This window comes from Danio rerio, chromosome 5 (genome assembly GCF_049306965.1).
Source record: "Danio rerio strain Tuebingen ecotype United States chromosome 5, GRCz12tu, whole genome shotgun sequence".
Classification (NCBI taxonomy): Eukaryota; Metazoa; Chordata; class Actinopteri; order Cypriniformes; family Danionidae; genus Danio; species Danio rerio.
The window spans coordinates 36423075-36442600 of record NC_133180.1 but is presented as its reverse complement, the minus strand read 5'-3'; the positions used below and the strand labels follow the sequence as shown (position 1 = coordinate 36442600).

The 19526-nt window shown below is 35.0% G+C and overlaps 1 protein-coding gene across 9 annotated transcripts in view; it reads right to left on the bottom strand.

Moving 5' to 3' along the window:
• Window positions 1–19526, bottom strand: part of stard8 (StAR related lipid transfer domain containing 8) — an 87489-nt gene that overhangs the window by 48925 nt on the left and 19038 nt on the right. For 3 of the 9 annotated variants that reach the window (XR_012405953.1, XM_005171886.4, XM_073950481.1), the window contains exon 1: window positions 18328–18578. The exons of the other annotated variants lie outside the window; for them this stretch is intronic. Coding sequence is in view for 2 of the 3 variants with exons in the window: in XM_005171886.4 (XP_005171943.1) it covers window positions 18328–18364 (37 nt within the window). In the remaining variant the exon portion in view is untranslated. Of the gene's footprint in view, window positions 1–18327; window positions 18579–19526 lie in introns of those variants that run through there. 9 annotated transcript variants of the gene reach the window in all.

The window sequence follows — 19526 nt, the reverse complement described above, 5'->3', positions numbered from 1 at the left end:
ATTCATAATTGAATGGCATAAACAGACTTATTTTGCTGAATCACATAATCCCAAAGGAAAGTAGAATATGAATGGCATTTTAGAATATGCACTTGAATCCATGATGAACCTGCGATTATGTCCACTGAATGATAAAATCTTTTACCATTTTGCACCACAACAATAATGATATAATGCGTCCTTTTCTTTGTATTTATACAACTTTATATAGTATCTATAAGCAGGCTGTGCTGATATTGCTGTCAAAGTGAGCTGAACTCAACAACCCTAGCCTATTTATAAAGGCAGTTGCTGTCTATTGAAAGCCTTTCAAGAAAATCCCCAGCACACTAAAGTAAAAATGCGCTCAATTGAGCAGATGTGAATGAAAAAAAAAAAAAAACACTCTGATACAATGAATATAGCATGACACAAGTTCATTGATATATACATTTGAGTGTTTATATAGCCACAGGGTAGCACATAATACTACAGCTACTAATAGCAATTTATTGAATTCCTGGCTTGGAATAAAGAGTGCAAGGTTGGTATAACTGCTTCAGCATATTTTGATAAGAGTTATTATGTTAACACAAAAGTAAATTAATTGTTTGAAACCTGAAATGAGCACATTGGTTTTACCAACCAGGCTTTACTTCATCTAACACATACAAAATGTTCAATAAATACTTAATAAAAAAAGTTTGAAGAAAGTGCAAAGAAGCCAATTTTCCTAGGACGGTCATCCCTTTTGGCCAGTATATTCAAATTTATTCAGATTGAAATCATCCTGAAAAGATTAATTCCGTCTATAACTAAAGAAGGACAACGTGAAGATGAAAACTAGAGAGAAAAATCAATAGTTTTTTTTCTTTTTACAAAGTCACTGGGTACCGTATTTGAATTTCAGATGCCAGGAGAGCTCAGAAATCTTATATCTGAAAATCTATGTGCGAAATATGTATGCACATATGAATACAAATGGTCACGTACACACTTTTCATTTCAACGATCAGATCAGCTTCGTCCGTTTCCTGCCTTCAGCATTCCAGAACTCCCTGACTCCCAGCAGTGCTTTGGGATTTCCCGCTCAGACGCCCACATTTCTACTGCCTCTAAAACACACTGCAAGTAAAACCTTCCGAACGCTGCTTGCCATATAAATATGGGAGTATATGGCAAGAGTAGGGTGGCAACTGTATGAAATGTTGACCGTTTCAGAAAATATCAGTTTCACTGTATATGGAATGTTAAGATTTGAGTCAACATTAATTTGTTTGGAAATATTTTAGGAAATTTGTTCAGATTTTCCTTCTTATAAAAGCTTATTTTGATTATTGGATAAACGTTGAACTACAACAAGAGTTTTGAGCTTTGCTTACGTTATTTACATTGACAAAAAAAAGACCGATCTGAATTCACTCAGCTGAAATCTGATTGCTATGCATAACACTATTATACACAACAATATTCTCATATTGTCTTTGTTAGTATGCTATTAGACGAACTGGGAATTGTCATATGTATTACATGTGGATGTTTGTGGTTCTTTGATTGTTGTCCTCATTTGTACGTCAATCTCAATAAAAGCATCTGGCAAATTATGAAATGTTTATATAAATATTGTATGAAGTCTGGCTCACTGATTGTGTTGTCTTCCTGTTTATTACTGCAAAGCTGCTTTGAAACGATCTATAAAGAACTTTCCAAATTAAGTATATTTGTCAATCTTGGGATTTAACAAATCAACATCAAAATTATTGGGGCGGTCAAAAGAAACCCACTGTAAAGTCAGATGGATAAACAGAAAAGTATAGGAAGTTTCTGGAACTACTTCATATCATTAATATAAATCAAGATTTTTAAACTAGTTGTTTTTTTTATAATTTATTTTTATTATTATAAAGAATTTATTACTATTTAAGATTTTATTTAAATTAAACTTGGATGCATCACTTGCTTTAGTTCATATCTCGGACAGTTTTACCAATTAAAGTTAAAACTTAATGACAACAGAACATTGCTCTACAAATATATATTTTTATTATTAAAAGAATAAAAGCTCCTTAAAGTGAATCTCTCTTGGGACCCTTTAACGTTTTTACTGGACAAATTTCCAGAGGATCTGTCCCATGATCAGGAAACTTTGCTACATCTCCTGCTAATGGCTGGAAGAAAAAATATAACAATTAACTGGTTTAAACCTTAATCACCCACGGTTTTACAGTGGATACAAAAAAAATCAGACAGTTATATTCAATGGAATATGGATATTCAATATTCAATGGATATTGTATAGCACAATACTTTTAAGTTTTAGCGGTTCATTGAATGGACCAACAGTGTAATCAAAAACGTAATAAACAGAAATTAGCAACAGATGTAATTACTGCAGATAATTATAAAATCTAAGTACAATGTAAAACATGAATCTACATAAGTGCATTGTACCAAATCATTCATTTAATTTGTAAGTGTGTAGTAGGGTTGCACAATATATGGTTTGAGTGTCGATATCGCAATGCGTTTAACGGCAAAAATTGCCTCGCATGAATAGATCATGAATTAAAGATTACAGGATTAAGATATATTTTTTAATCATTTATACAATAGCATAATAGCATTTCTGTAGCAGAACACCTTTAGATTCTGCAGAAATGGGTTTTCTAGAAAAGTTTATTTAACTTTTGTCTTCGCTCTTTTGCATTTATATATGCTTGTAATGTATTATAATTTATAAAGCTTGATCATCCCAATCCATCTTAATGGATGAAATCTTCCAAAATAGAGCTATTTAATAAAGTAGGTGAAATTATATTCATATCGCAGTAAATATCACAGATAAACAAAGTATCCCAAAGTCAGATTTTTCCAATATCGTATGCAGCCTTAGTGCATAGTAATTAAAGTGACCTAAAAAAAAGGGGCATATCCAAAATAACTCCATGTTGCTCATTTGAATTTCTGCTTTCAATAAAGAATTTAGATTAGTGATATCGACCTCACTTCTCTCTGACATTTCTCTGCTGAGTGGGGCAAGTTGACGAGTCTGACAGACATCCAAGTAGTAGGAAAGGATGTGTGTACGCGCACTTGACATTCCCCAGCTGCATTTCCCCCCATACCTTAAATAAGAATGTGACAACTGACAATTTTCATACTGATAGGCTAAGATATACCATTGACTTCTGGGCAACAACTCATCATCATTACTTTTCATTTTCCTCAATGTCAATCATCATTCCAACCATAATTATTAGCAAATTTAACATTGAAGGTAATGGTATAATAAAAAATTGATATTGATAAGTAGGCCCAGGCAGGCATAAAATATGAACATTCCTGCGGCATTTCTCAACTCAGGAAAGGTGGAAACCCCCTAAGTAAAGCATTTCTTTCCCCTCTCACCACCCCCTCCCTCTCTTTTCCTTTTGACACCCCCTCCCTCTTTCTTTGTTCAATAAACAGGAAGTCTAAAGAGGTATGGTTTTAAATGGAGAAATGAAGGGATGGTAGGTGGATGCGCTGTGGGTTAGTGCGATAACTGACAATTAAGTTTTATCTTACTGTGATTCTTTTAAGTCTCCTTCAGAACACACAGATGTTTAATTTATGATGTGCTGCCATGTGTAGACACATCTGAAAACTTCAAAGTGAAAGCAGGGCAGAGATTGTAATCTCTGTGCTTTAAAAAAAGTGGTATTCCCCACCAGAATGGCCCTTACAAATATCTGTTTGAAAGTTTTAGTTTGCTTTCCATGGCAAATGTAAAATTCATGAATTCCTGGAGAACATTTTAAATCAGCTGACCCAACTATGACCTCTACCTTGATAGTATGCTTGATTTTTAGTAACTTCAGCAATACGATCGTAATGGCAAAGCTGAGCACTTAGCATGTTAAAAAAAACTGAAAAGTTATCCACACACAAAAACAAGCCTGCCCTTATAAAAATGTTACTGTTTGTTCAAACTTTCCAGTGAAAGAAAAAAGCCACTGTGTGTAACAACTCTGACAATGAACAATAACCACCATCAACTTGGTTCTTTTACAAATGTATGTGATATTTGGGCTCTTGTCTTAAAGTCATCAGAATGTTTTGCTTGAGAAATAAAAATTGTGCACTTTGTTTGGTTGCTGTACATACATACATTTGCTGCACGCCTCATTCAATATCTGGAAATGTCAATATATGGGCAAATAAAAGAAGCTACGAGCAGGTATTAATAAACCTAAAGCACTTGGAACACACTTCTAAGACAGTGCAAAAGACTTATTTATAGCAGAGACGTGTCTAATTGCTGAGAGCCATGTTTACTGGTTTGTTTTATTTAAATGTGCATAAAATGTATTGATACAACATCTTAAATTGTACTCTGATATCTAGTCAAATGTATGTAGCTGAGGTAAATTAAGAGAAATCTCCAGAAATTGTTTTACAGGTCAATTTCCAACCTCAGCAGTTGGACCTAATTCGATATGGTTAGTTTTGATCATAATTAGAATGGTTGTGAATATTGATGTGCTCTGCTATGATGCTCCAATGGCTCATGTCAGTGCCTGATGCTTTACTCTGAAATATCCATATGCAAAATAATCATACTTTAACTGTCAAGAAATATTTAAACAAATTGAGTAGTTCCAATCTATGGACAATCTTTCAACTCATTTATTTTAGCTGGAAGGAGCGAGTAAGCTATCTTTATGCCACCAGAACCTAATTTACTCTTGAGTTGTGGATAAAATATTGGTTTATTTATGATTATACTCAACAAACAGGCAGAAACAGATTTATTTTAAAAAAATGACAGTAAGAGCCGAGTGATATGACATGATGCTTAAAAGAACATTAAACTTATATTCAGCAGTTTACAGTAGGTTTTTATGTGCTTCATTACACACGTTCATGGCAAATTTCATAATATACTCGTTGAAGTGACAAACAATACATTTAAACAGACCTTTAGTGTGGTGCTGAATAAATTTATAACATGCAGTCTGATTTTGCATTCTGATGAGCTGTAAACACACAAAACTCGTTGTCATGCTTGGCTGCCAGCTTCACAGAATGGTTTAATCTTCCTTAAAACCTGCCCTGTTTTCACAGATGTATGGTAAGTATAATACAAGCTTAGATAGATTTAAAAATAATATAAAATACATGTCATTGTAGTAATCTCACTAGGATACTTGTGGCCAACCGAAAACGCGCGTGTGCATGCATGGTGCCTACTTTAGTGGTTACAACCTGCATAGGCTGTAAATAACAGGTAATGAAGTTGTAAATAACGTTCAGTTTGTTGCACAGAGCGATTATTTGAGGGCCTTTCAGCAGGTTTGATTTGCATGTATGCGTTTTTTCTCACAGTGACAGCAGCCATGAGCCCCAGTGAAAGTGAAACCTGTGCGCATATTATTTAAATGATCATATCGCACTTTAGAGTTATGATCAAGTCAAGCATTTGATATGTTTTTTTCTTTCATAGCGAACACAGAGTTGTGCATGAAAATAAATGTTTACTATATCAGTATAACAACCCTAGCCTATAAATAGTGTTGAATATAATGCAAGAAGAATCTGATGACGAAATTTTTATTTTACCAGTGAAAACAAACAGTCTAATAATGTTGTCAATAATACGTGAAAAGCACGTATTAAACATAAATCAACTTTATAATTATGAATAGTTATGTTCTGATGTCATAATTTTACTGTGAATTAACAAAAAGGACATATTGAAAGTCTGTTTAAGTCCACCATAATACAAAATTGAGCATTTTAAGCAACAGTAGACCTACATATAGACCTAATATTATTATTGTCGTTTTATCATATGTTTGAAAATTAACAATAATAATATGCTAATCATATTAACCTTTGTTTTACATTTACAGAATCGTGATAAAATTGTGATCTTGATTTTAAGCAAAAAAAAAAAAAAAAAGTCTTGATTCACATTTTTGCCAGAATCGTGCAGCCCTATTACGTACCAAATTAAAAATATTCAGATATGCCTAGCTATATCCAGATTTTCCCTCTTATGGTAGTTTTAATTAGGTCTAGCTAAATTAACACCAACATATGTCTTCAAATCTAAATAGAGCCAAATGAACTGGAAAAGAATCAAACAGAACCAAAATCAAAAGCTTGATTAATTGGGATTGATTCTGTAAATCTGAATCGATACCAAGCTCTAGCGCTCAATAACACTTTTTTCAGCCATTATAACCCCACAGCAAAACAAATCTCCACATACTACAGCCGTGTTTCTGTAGCTTCCTTCAGGGCAGCAGATGCACTGGGGTCTTATTATACATTTCTACTGCATCCTCCTCATTATATTTAAGGAAATTTGAGCTTGGATTCAATGTTAGGACATCCCAGATGACTCTGCTCTCTACTCACAGACCACGATGTGCTGTCAAACCACGTGAATTGCTTGATGTTTTATAAAACAAGGGAGATCCGCATTTAAATTTTTCTGTTAAATGTATACCAATTACTTATGTTACCTAGTTTAAAATCTGCAAATGCTCTACATCTTGTCCAACATTCCCACTGGCTTAGGGTCTATAGAGCCCAAATGTTCACCACAGCTGAGCTAAATAAAGCTTATGTGAGAGCAATGATAGAGGGAGTGTTGTGTGTGTATCAGCATTCCTCTCACAGCTGTTTCAAGAACATGCTTTGAGGTTTTACAGCATTCAGAAGGTTCTCAGTATGTTGATAAGAGACCGGTGTACCACAGAGCTCTGTAATCTTTTGCTTCTGACACAGCTAGTTCTCTTCACAACTATTAAAAACATGCTTATAGAGGTTAGAGACACAAGAAAATCTCTCAGAAACATTAAACAGAAAACTGCCATTTTATATTAAACCAATAACTAAACCAAACACAAATATTCATAAAAACACAAACGCGAGTTAGAAAAGAATCTGTACCAACATGCATACATTTGACTTAAATGTACAATATTTAGCACTAGCAGTATTGATTGTGTCCATCAATTGATTTAGTTTAGTTTTTAACTAAAATGCTATTTACTTTGTCATGTTTCAGTCTTCTGGATTAATTGTAATTTTAGTTGACTAACTTTTATAAGATTTTTTTCGACTAAAAATGCAAGTCAGTTTACTCATAATATTATGCATATCTCTAAAATTCCTAAGCTCATTATATATTCCTAAAGAACAAACTTAGAACATGAAGAACATAAGGGTTTAAACAAAATACAGGGCCAGATTTAACAACTGTGCTGTATAAAAAAAAACAATAATAAAAAACTGATAAATGCATTATTCTTTCTAGCAGATATTTTTATTTGCTTAAAATGAATATATACAATTCTGCTGTACTGAAGACTTTACTGAGGTTTATTATTCTGCTGTCAGTTCAAAAATAAATGCACATAAAAACAGGCTTTACTGATACTTTTTGTATGACCAAATGATGAAGTGTTTTCAAGGAAAAAGTAATTCCGCCAAAGCCTCACACTCAAGTGCTGACATAACAGCTTGTTCATCCACAAATGACTAAAACTGTGTGCCCATCTAAGACTGATAGAAAGTACTGATATCACAAGATTCTCACACCATTAAATGTGCACAATTGCCAAATTGAAAGTGAAAATAAGAGCATGTTGTGGCAATTTTACTAATAGATGCTTTTAAGCGCATTGCATGCTGTCCAAACAAGATGAAACACCACTGGCATGTTACTAACAAGAAAACCATCTGTGAGAATGAATCACCCTCACACTGTGTCCTATACACACTATAGATATTCGTTTAAATTTCAGCCACTGCACTGCCAACGGAATGGTAAGGATTATGATCTAATTAATAAATATTAAACTAATTTAACGTTATTAAAAGTACATAGGCTGACTATTGATGTTGTTGGTTTGAGTTAAGACTACCGTTTAACATTTACTTTTTTCCAAGACTTAAAGTAAACAATCTGCTGCTGTTTTCAATAGTATGGCATTAAACGTCACATAAAATGGTGTTAGGGTTACCATTTAACACTAAATACAGTTGAAGTCAGAATTATTAGCCCCCTGTTTACTTTTTTAGAAGATTTGTTCAACACATTTCTAAGTGTAATACTTTTAATAACTCATTTCTAATAACTGATTTATTTTATCTATGCCATGATGACAGTAAATAATGTTTATTGGATATTTTTCAAGGCACTAGTATTCAGCTTAAAGAGACATTTAAAGGCTTAAATAGGTTAACTAGGCAAATCATTGTTTATTGATGCTTTGTTCTTTAGACTATCAAACAAATATAGCGTAAAGGGGCTAATAGTTTTGACCCTAAAATGTTTATCTAAAAATTAAAAACCGCTTTTATTCTAGCCGAAATAAAAAAACAAACAAGACTTTCTCCAGAAGAAAAAATATTATCAGACATACTGTAAAAATTTCCCTGCTTTGTTAAACATCATTTGGGAAATATTTAAAAAATAAAAATAAATTAAAAGGGGGGGCTAATAATTTTGACTTGAACTGTATATGACACTCACATTGGAAGTATTTAACACTGAATAAAGCACATAATCAGTACATGTAGTGATAATTGCGTTTGTAATATATGCTTTTGGCTTGTTGTGGTGTCACGGAAACGGTTATTAAAATAGAAAAATGTGCTTTGCAGTCACAGATAGTAAGGACAAAAACTTGTTTTTTCACAAAAAAAAATATACCTTTTATCTCATTTTGCGGTGCTGCGTTTAGACGAAATTTTAGTGTAATTGGAAAACTGATAACATTTTGACAACGTTTCTTTTAAAACTTTTGTGCTGTCGGAAGTGTGTTTCACTGCTCATAACTTTTCTTCTCCTACACATTGACATTTTTGGACGTTTAATTAGGCATGCAGCAAATGATTGCTCATCTCCTGCTGGAAAGATCAGTATAGGCTATATTACAGTGTGCCTCTCCCCTTGCTGATATGCAGAAGATTTCATTCCGAATGGAACTTTTAACCAATTTTTTTTTTAATGGATGTTAACCACTAAATCTTCTAACCAAATATATTATTAGTACATCTAGTGATTACAACATGATGAAAATTATTCATTAATGAAATTCAAACTGGTGTCCAAAAATGCTCCAAAAACCCTCAAAACTTGTAATGCATAAATATCGAAAAGCAGCACAATTGTTTTCAACAATGAAAATACCACAGAATGAGCTCCAAATCACCGTAGCAGAATGTTTTCTGCAGGATCGTGTGATAATGATAACACAACTAGATTTATGATGCTGACATTCAGCCATCGCATAGCAATGAATTTCACAATATCAGTTTTTACTGCTGATCAAACTGAACATTGGTGAGCAGAAGAGACTTATTTGGATTCAGTGGAAATATGGATTTTACAGTCGCTACTGACATGTCATCACTGTTTGCAGTCACACTCATCGCTCAGAAATTACACAGGAGCCTTGCTGATCTACTGTCATGTCTTCCTACTTTACTGCCTCATTTTGACAGCAAATCAACATAAAGTTCACCAAAATGAGAACAAGTGCCCTGAGAAATGCAAGTGATTGAAACCAAATGAACCAGCATGTTTTACACTGTAAATGTGTGTGATGTGTATTTGTCCCTTCAGGCCATTAGTGCTGCATAATACATGGAAATTATGTTATATAGAATGTTGTTGAGAATGTTGTGCTAAACATATTGATAGTGAGAAATGACTTTATAATTGTTTTTTTTTTTCATTGAATGATATCAATAATTTAATTAAATCTAAATCAGGTCATAGAAACTATTACAGCATGTCAAAGAGCAAGCCTTTAAAAAATACTGAAAACCTATTCTATAACCTATTATAGCAGATATTTCGATTCTCAGTTTTTTGTTTTTTGTTTTCTAGCATGTCCCTACCGCCAATATGATCTTTATATGAATAAAGGTAATTTTTAATAAACTATATGAAATTGAATAAACAACAAAAAAACTAAATCCATGGTAAACAAGTAAATCATATTTATCTGCGGTGTGAAAAACAAATTTTCAAAGTATTGTGCAGCCAATTGAGCCCATCAGCCTATCATCGTTTAAAACGTACATGTTCATGTCATTACACACTTAACAGCTCTAATTCAAAAAAGATCTACATTCATATAATATAGACTGTTTTTTCACTTATTAGCTACTAAAGCCTGTTAACAGTTACCCAGTTGACGCAGTGGCGCAGTAGGAAGTGCTGTCGCCTCACAGCAAGAAGGTCGCTGGTTCGAGCCTCGGCTGGGACAGCTGGCGTTTCTGTGTGGAGTTTGCATGTTCTCCCTGCGTTCGCGTGGGTTTCCTAAGGTTGCTCTGGTTTCCCCCAGAGTCCAAAGACATATGGTACAGGTGAAATGGGTAGGCTAAATTGTCTGTGGTGTATGTGTGTGAATGAGTATGTGTGGATGTTTCACAGAGATGGGTTGCAGCTGGAAGGGCATCCCCTGCGTAAAAACGTGCTGTATATGTTGGCGGTTCATTCCGCTGTGGCGACCCCAGATTAATAAAGGGACTTAGCCGAAAAGAAAATGAATGAATAAATGAACAATTACTCAACCTGACATTGTTGCAAACCTTTATCTTCCGATTAAAAAAGTTGTCCATAGTGTAGAAGAAAATCTTCCAATAAATAAATGAAACTCATGCAGGTTTGTAAAGGGGAACCAAATACACCTACAAAATGTGTGCTCATTACAGAATGCAGTTCAATCACAACCTCAGCACTAGTTGCGTGGTACAATTATGGTTATATAAATGCCCACAGAAAGCAGGTGTGCAATGTACTTTTATTCAAAGGATGTTTGTACACATTTTCTAATGATCAGTTATTCATCAATGGATGAAGCAGTATAATCCAGCATTTATCCTGACTGCACTTTCAGCATTTTAAAAAGATGATTCAGGTGTCTGTGGGCAGCCATGGCCTAATATAAAGTGTGTTGGACTAACGGTCCAAAGGTCACAGATTTGGTTCAAGTCCTGGCACCGGCAGGGATTGTAGGTGGGAAAGTGAATAACCAGCACTTTCCACCCTCAATACCACGGCTGAGGGAAATCCCTTGAGGAGGGCACAGAACCCCAAAATTGCTCCCCAGGCAGCCCACTGCACTGGATGTGTTCAAGGGAGTCACATTGGATAAAAGCATCTGCTAAATGCTAAGATGACTACACTGTAAAAAAAAAAAAAAAAATCTATTATTTAACAGTTTTATTATTTTGGAATTAGCAAGTGTTTTCCTTTTATTTACGGTTATGAATTTCATTATGGGATGTTGATCTCTGCTAAGTCGACTTTTGAAATAAAAAAAATATTCTGGAAAAGATTATTTTGAATATTATTGGAAAAGATATTAAGGTCCCATAATGCAATTCAAAAGCATAAATAAAAGAGGAAAAATTAAAAAATGAATCATAAAATGCTGAACTGCTAATTTACATTTTTAGATTTATTTACATTTACATTTATTATTTACATTTTTTTTACAGTGTACATATAGTGGCAAACTGTGTTTAGCCAGAATTTTGTAAGCGTGATTGTTCCCCAACCCAATTTTCATGATTGCTTTAAAGAGTCACACACTAAAACAAATCATATAGAACCAGCAAATAATGTTATCAGTGGATGCAAATCATTTTTGGTGAATGCTAGCCCCACCATCCAGCCTATGCAAACAGCAACAGCTTTCTGTATTATAAAGACGCATACCAAACACTGACAATCACAGTCAAGAACACAGACTGTTCCAATGCATAAAGGTAATAATGTTGTTATTACCTGTAACAATTATTTTACTTCATAAGACTCCTTTCCCATTTTTTTATTCAAAGTGCCGTACGCTGTCTTGAATCGGTAAGGTCTATGATTTTGGCTAAAACATCTTTAATGTTCGACTGGACAAATAAAAAATAATGAGCAACATTTTGAATGGCCAGAGGGTGTGTAAGTTTACAGCAAATTAGGTAGCTCATATTTTTGGTTGAACTGCCAATTCATGTTATCTATCAGAAGTCAGAAGTGAAGTATCACTTGAGTTCTTTTTTTTTTAATCACATCACTCTTGTTCCTAATAGTTTCGTATGTGTAAGCATGTCATGTATATTAAAGTGGCATAGGCAGCAGCAGCATTAGATCAACCTGCCTCATTACATCTAAATTCTTAATAAATCCAGACCAAGTGCAAACACAGAATTTATATAGCTATTTTAAATCCTCAATTCATAAGCAATGGAGATCAGGATTAGTGCTATATAAATTTAATACCGAACAATTAAAATAAACACAGGATGATTAATAAGATAACCGCCCACTCGCTCCATCTCGGCCCCAAAACTGCACACAGAGTGGTGCTGAATGGGTGAGAGTGATTTGTAGTAAGCTTAGGTAATCCCTGCTGCATAAAAAAACAAGTAGACTGAGAGACATTTATAGCACTAAAAACCTTAAAGCAGAAGAGAAAAACACTACAAAATGCCCCCACAAGCACTGACTGAACAAAAGTAAAGCACTTCATTTTATTTCCACGGCCCTTTAAAAGCCTATTGGCACCACATATGTTTTTTGTAGTATGAATGTGCGTTTGAGAGTGTGACCTTTGGAAAAATGAATGTTAGTGTGAACCTGCTGTGTGCTGGAAGGGAGTCTTACTTCATGCTCTGTATGTGTGAGATTGCATGCTTCTTGACCGATTGCACCATGAGCAGATGGTTTGAGATGGCCAAACTGACATTGTGTGTGTGTGTGTGTGTGTGTGTGTGTGTGTGTGTGTGTGTGTGTGTGTGTGTGTGTGTGTGTGGATAGCCAGGATTCAGTGTATGGGAGGAAAAATTGAAAGGGGCAGGACAAGTTTGCACCTCCATGATCAGGGGTCTCATTTATAATTGTGGCATATGCACAAAGCGGGTGAAAAGGTGCATACTCCATCTCTCATGCAAAAGTTATGATCTATAAAAACAAACTTGATAGGAGAATGTGTGCAGGGGTCCGTTCTTCGTACCTCGCTTAAATGATCTAAGATTATTTGGCAGATCCCGGATCTTTTAATCTTGATAATTGATCTCTCGCTAATTTGGTTCTTCAAACAAGTTCGCGAATCAGATTAGAATGTCTGGATAAACTGATCTGAGATTGCTGCGCGTGTTGTAAAGGACAGATCTATCAATCCTCGAAATCATGATCACCAATGCAACGATTGGCTGACGGCACAGCAGCGTAATGACATCATCTGATTAATATTCAATTATCCATGTGAGCAAAATTACGTCAAATTAGCAGTAAACGGTTTGTTAAATATGACACGCAATAACCTTCCACATTTGTTGTCAGCTGCAGGCTTTACACTTTCATGTGTCAAGAGTATTCATCATGTATTTCAATGCATATCAGTGTATTTAGTTCTACATTTAGAAAAGATTTTCTTTATTATAGTAGCCGGTTTTTTAACCCGTGTAAAGAATAACTGGTTGTTTACAAAAGCATTTTGATATTGGTAAAAGGCGTCTGCAACTTTTGTGAAGCATAATCACTGGCATATTAACTATCAAAACATGTTTATGACAGCATAAATGTATTATTGCTTTAAAAAAAAGTGACATTGTGCATGTTTATTACACACAATTTGTACTAAGCGATCTAAAAAGTTCATATCAATAAGTTTTCTCTGTGCACCACCAGGTGGCAGTCTTTGTACTTTCATTTCGAGAGTGCAGATTGCATAAGTTTTATTATTATATATACCTTTATTTATTTTATTAATAACTATAACTTTATATATATATAGTTAAAAAAATATTTACTATTTTCCCAAGTGTATATAACTACTACTGTAGGAAAATATCAGAATTCGGTACATACTTTCTGTATTATATTTGCTTGAACTGAGCCGATCTAATCCTGTTTATATAATTTGAACCTGCTCCCGATCAGGTTTAAGCTAGCAGAACTGTTGCTATGACAACAACTCTCGGATCAGCTTTGAAGAACGAAACGATCCTGGATCGTGTCAAATCGTCAATATCCAAATCCAGCTAACTGAGTAATCCACGTACGAAGAACGGACCCCAGCTGTAAGTAAACCAAGTAAACATTTTGAACTGAAACAATAATTTAAAGTGGTTCAATAAGTCAATGTATGAGACATAATCAAGAATAAATCCATTATAATTTATTCTTGTGTACATTCACTTTTAAGATTTCTATGCTAATTTTAGAAATCAGTACACAGTGCTGAAATAGGTATCACTGTTTAAATGTGGCAATAGTTTTACTACTTTTTTATATTTTCAACAAAATAGAAAATATTATTTAACAACAAAAATACATTTTCATGCATTATTAGTGGCACCAAAGCTTTTGTATGCTTGTAGCATATTTGCAAGTCTGTATTCACCTTATTCTCAGCTGTCGAGCGGGCGCTGCCATTTGAATCTTTTTGTCTCGCGACTTCCGGTCACATTCACTTCCATTCATTTTTTGACATTAACAACTGCTCGTTACGCTGCTTGATGTTGCAATTTAAAATTTTCTTATTATATTATGCAACTTGGTCTGTGTAGTCATGCAAACATTTGTTTGTAGAGCAAGTAGTTTGGCCATTTTCTGCCGTTTATTATTCCTAGTCATTTCTCCCATAGGCGACTGAATCGGAAGTTCTAAGACAGTCGCGAAAACAGGCGCACTTCCGCATTTTAGAATAAGGTCAATAAAACAGATCAAACACTACGGCATTCAACAGCCAAGCCAATGTCATGGGTTCTCAGCAGGAAATGCACAAACTCCAAAATCTATATAATCTAATGAAACAGTCAGTATCATCTAATAAAAATGTTTTGTAATAGTTTATTTAAAAATCTCTGGCTCCCCATGGCCATATTCAAGGATGTCAATGAAGCCTTCTTACACGTTGTTAGTATGACAAATCTAGCCAATTTCACACGTGAATTGACCACCAATTGACCTGAACCCCATTGAAAGTCTTGAGATGAGCTGGAGTAGATGACTCAGACTCAGATGGTGGGGGTGCTACAAGATCTGTCCAATATGAATGCAACTTTTGTTGGAAATATGTGTGGACATTGCATAAGGTTGTCAAATCAATGACAACAAAAATGTAAACAGTAATCAAAGGGAAAGATGACTCTAAATATGGTCATCTGAGATGGTTTCCACTGTCCAAAGTACCAAAATAGCAAACCTTTGTACAACTTTTTTGGAAAGCTTTCGTAAGAGTACCTTGCACCAAATAGGAGTGATGCTGAATGCCATAGAATTCTCACTTGAATCGGAAAGAACAACACAGCTAAGACATGACACCAACCAAGCAACGAACCTTGGTCTACCAGAGATTATTTTCTTCTTGGGTTTAGCAAACATATGCCAGAAAGCAAGAACAACATTTGTTGTATGTTCTCCATTGTCGTTTATAGCAGGGGTTCCTAAAAATTTAGCCCACGACCCCCAAAATAATGTGGTTATAAATATACAAACATTGCACACACAGTGATAGGCCTATGTAAACATGAACATAAAGACAACAAAAAAAAATTTAAAACATCCATTTTCTGCTAACATTTATATGCTGTTGAGCGTGTTATTAAATACCGATGATTTGCTTTCACATGCTAAACAGAAGTGACAGTAATTGGCCGTGAAGCTCATCAGTTCACTACACTTCACCACTGTTTACGGAGGGCAAACACAGATACAGAAACACTAGAGAGCTTTAAAGCTGCAAAGATCAGCTGGTCTGTCTATGAGCTGAAATACGAACGAACAGATCTTTGCGGCTTTGACAACACTAATGCAGTGTAGCTAGCTACTACTGCTGCAAACAGAAAAGCATCACAAAAAAAAGGCTTTGAGTGTTGGAATTTTTTTTTTATTATGTAAACAAAATCTTGGGTGTTTTATGGTTATATTTACAAGCTCTTTTTCTGCCTCCATAAGCTCTTTTTTTGTGAGATTTTTTGGAGAAACCCAAAATAACGTTTACCAAATAGCACAGCTGTTCTATAATGTCACATTCATAGGAAAGATTTCTGTAATCAGTCAGTCAAAACCTAAATTTAGGTACAACAGTCAAAAGTGATTTGACTAGGCCACTCATGAGATCTTCTGCCATATTTCTCAATGTGCTTGAATACATTTCTTGAAATTCTATGACATCTTTGTGTTGCTGATGAAAGTGAAAGGTCAGAGTACATTTCTCAAAAGTCACAGTGTTTCCTGATGAGCGGCTGAACTTGTCAGTGGAGCCTCTGTGTGATTCTGAAAAGTCTCTGTGTTTCGAAAGACTCTGCATTTTGAAGAGTGTCTGTGCATTTCTGAAGAGACCCTGTGTTCTTCAGAAGAGTCTGAGTCGCCACCACCCTTTTCACAGGGCATCACTATGTTTCAGAAGAACATAAGTGGATCTGCTGGCGATTTCTGAATAGTTTTGTTACATGCAGAGCACATACCTCATTCTGAGAAACAGATCACATCCACACATGCTGTAAAGTAAAAGTCTACACAGAAGTTAGGATTACGCCATCCTAGACATGTAGGACTGACTTTCTTCTGAGAAACATGAAATATACATTACGAAATGTTTGTTTTTTATATCTAAACACATGCCATGTGGCAGACAGCAATAAACTTCATTGGTTCTCATGTGTCAAGCAAGTTTGATTGATCTTCTGGGTCCAAATTTGAATGACGCAATGGTTGGCTGATCAATGTTCATATGTGAATACATGGGTAAATAACATGGGTTCATCTTACATAATTTTGATTCTGGATTAAGGAAGATGATCCAAGATATCTAACATTTGGATTTAATGGCTCTTTAAGGATGTTTTGAAGTGTCAAGGTTTAGGGTCTTTCAATCGAGGGGTCAAAAATCGGATTCTTCATTTCTATTCTGAAGACTAATACTGCTTAAAAAGACATTGCTGTGTCTAAATGATTACAATTTTTTTATTCTGAGGTGAATTATCCCTTCAACAAACGTCCTACTATATTTCAAAGTCAGTTTAAGAAGACCAGATTTGGGTGCAAGAAATTAAAAGGCCTTTAAATTGAAACATCTGCTGTATGAATAAATAAATAGCATCTGTGAAATGTGTGTGTGGGGAAGGAAATGTTTTCAGTGCTCTAGCTGAGTGTATGTGTGTGTGTGTGTTTGGCTGAATACAGCTCATTGTTCTTTGCGGTTCTTTGGCTTCTACCCACAATCCCATAGTCCACCTCCACTTACCCCAATTACACTTCTTTACCAATCCTGTTTATGCCTCTCTTTTCTCCTTACACTTCTCCTCTCATTCACCCAACAAACAAACAAATGTATGATTAGCATTTTCTCACTCATTGACATCAAGTTTAGAGTTCAAAGGTCAAATTCTCACTAAATCCTGTGTGTCATAAGCAGTGGTGTGTTTCTGTACCAGTTAGTTCAAAAGAAAGCTATTAAACACAGTTACAACCAACACACACACACGTTTGGTCTTACATGGTTGAAGAGTGCTACATATTTTGGGATTAAAGTGTCAGGAAAAACTTTCCAATAATCCTTAATGTTTTCAAAAATTAGGCTGTGGACCACCAGGGTCCACAAGAGGGTGCTAGGGGGTCCACAGGAAGTTCCAGAGAAAATTTGCATTTTAAAAATTATTATATTGGTAATATTTAAAAAAATAATGTAATTAACATATTTTGGCAGCGTTACAATTGATCAGGCATTATTACTTAATCTTTCTTTCTTTCTTTATCCATTTAAAAATTATTTTGAAGGCAGGTTTCTCTTACATATTCCCATTTCTCAAAGTAATATTTTACACATTTCAAATCACAAATCAAGATCATATATGGAGTCCAGAGCATACAAACCTAAGCTATATGATCTGTGAAAATAAATAAATTAAAAATAAAATATTGATACAATAAAGACAGGGTAAAAATTAGGATTGAAACATTTCACAAGAATCACAACTATTAAAACGTTTTCAGACCATTTCATAATTTCAATAATTCTAACAGATCTGACAATAAAAAGACATGGTAATGTTAAAAGAAATCCAATAGTCTACACAATGACTTTCACAGGACATTTTAAAATGAGGGCCTTCACATGAAGGTCATCTTAAATGGAAATCTGTAGCGCCAAATTTTAAAAAAGCGTGTATGAAATATAAGATTTAATACCAATCATTAGAAATGATTTCAATCTCTCCATTTCTCAGCTCTAAATCAAATCACACAGTTACAGCAAGCAGGCCATCTACCCAGAGGCACTTAGTATGGAGCCTGCGGGCAGATCCACTGAAGAATCAAGTAAGGTTAAGACTCACCATGACCCTTTCGGAGCTGTTTGGATGACCTCTCCATCCTAATCACTTAAAGTCCACTGGTCCAACATTATGTATTAGCATTCAGACGAGTATCTGCCACAGCCATTCAAACACCTACAATCTTCTAAAGTTCAGCATATAATCTCACATTTCCATAAGGTCCAACCGGGAAAGCAGTTTTTATCCAAACAAAGCCATAGCAAAGAGTCCCGTTTAACCAAATCGTCTCTGAGGAAAGTGGAGTGGGATCTGATTTACTGTGGTGGCGATATCCTGAGGGGGAGAGGGGGGTGGGTGTTCGTCCCTTCCTGCCCACCATCCCACCCATTTACACCATCTGGTTCCTGAGACCAAATGTTCGGCCCTCAAAAACTCCTCCTCCACGTACCACACTACAGTTTGTGCACTTGTGTGCCTCAACATGCTAAGCGTGTAAAGTGCCGTAATCCAGACAGTCTGTCATTAACCTTATTAGGGCTGTGTGTTAGACCCTGAGGGATTGTTAGGGCCTTCATGAAGTTATTAAACAGACTGAAGTATAACACTGCACCAGTATAAAGCCCAACAACACACCTGCGACTCTTAAATTAAATGGATGTGTGCATGTGTGTTGAGGTGAAAAACTGTGCCGAAAGTAGGGTTATGTGCATTTGTTTGTGTAATATTGAAAACATGAATTAAACCTGTATTTTACCTGTATTTGAATACAAGTATATATGTTTGGGTTAATTATGCTATTGGCTAATTTATTTGAATCCTCATGACATAATTTTTACAAAAAAAAAAAAAATTATTAAAACGAAATAAATAAATAAATCACTCTATTTTTAGAAAAAGTGTTTGCCCCCAAAAAAGAATATCCATTACATCACATTGACATGAGCCAACTATATCATATGCAAAAGAATATCGTAATAATCCAACAGCCTAGTGGTGAAGAGTATCAACATATAGCATAAGGTGCTCACAGTGACCAGAGTTTGATTCCCGGCTTAAGGTCCTTTGCCGATCTTTAAAACTCCTCAGACAGATAAGCTATATCTCTCAACTTAAATTAAATGGAAAAGAAAGCAAAGCTGCACTTCCCACCTCCTTTATTCAGCCACAACGTCTTCTGGGACACTTCTCGAGCAAGTTTTGTGCTAAAGTCTGCATCGATGCATTCTAGATATCAAGAACACATCTGAGAACTTTCACGC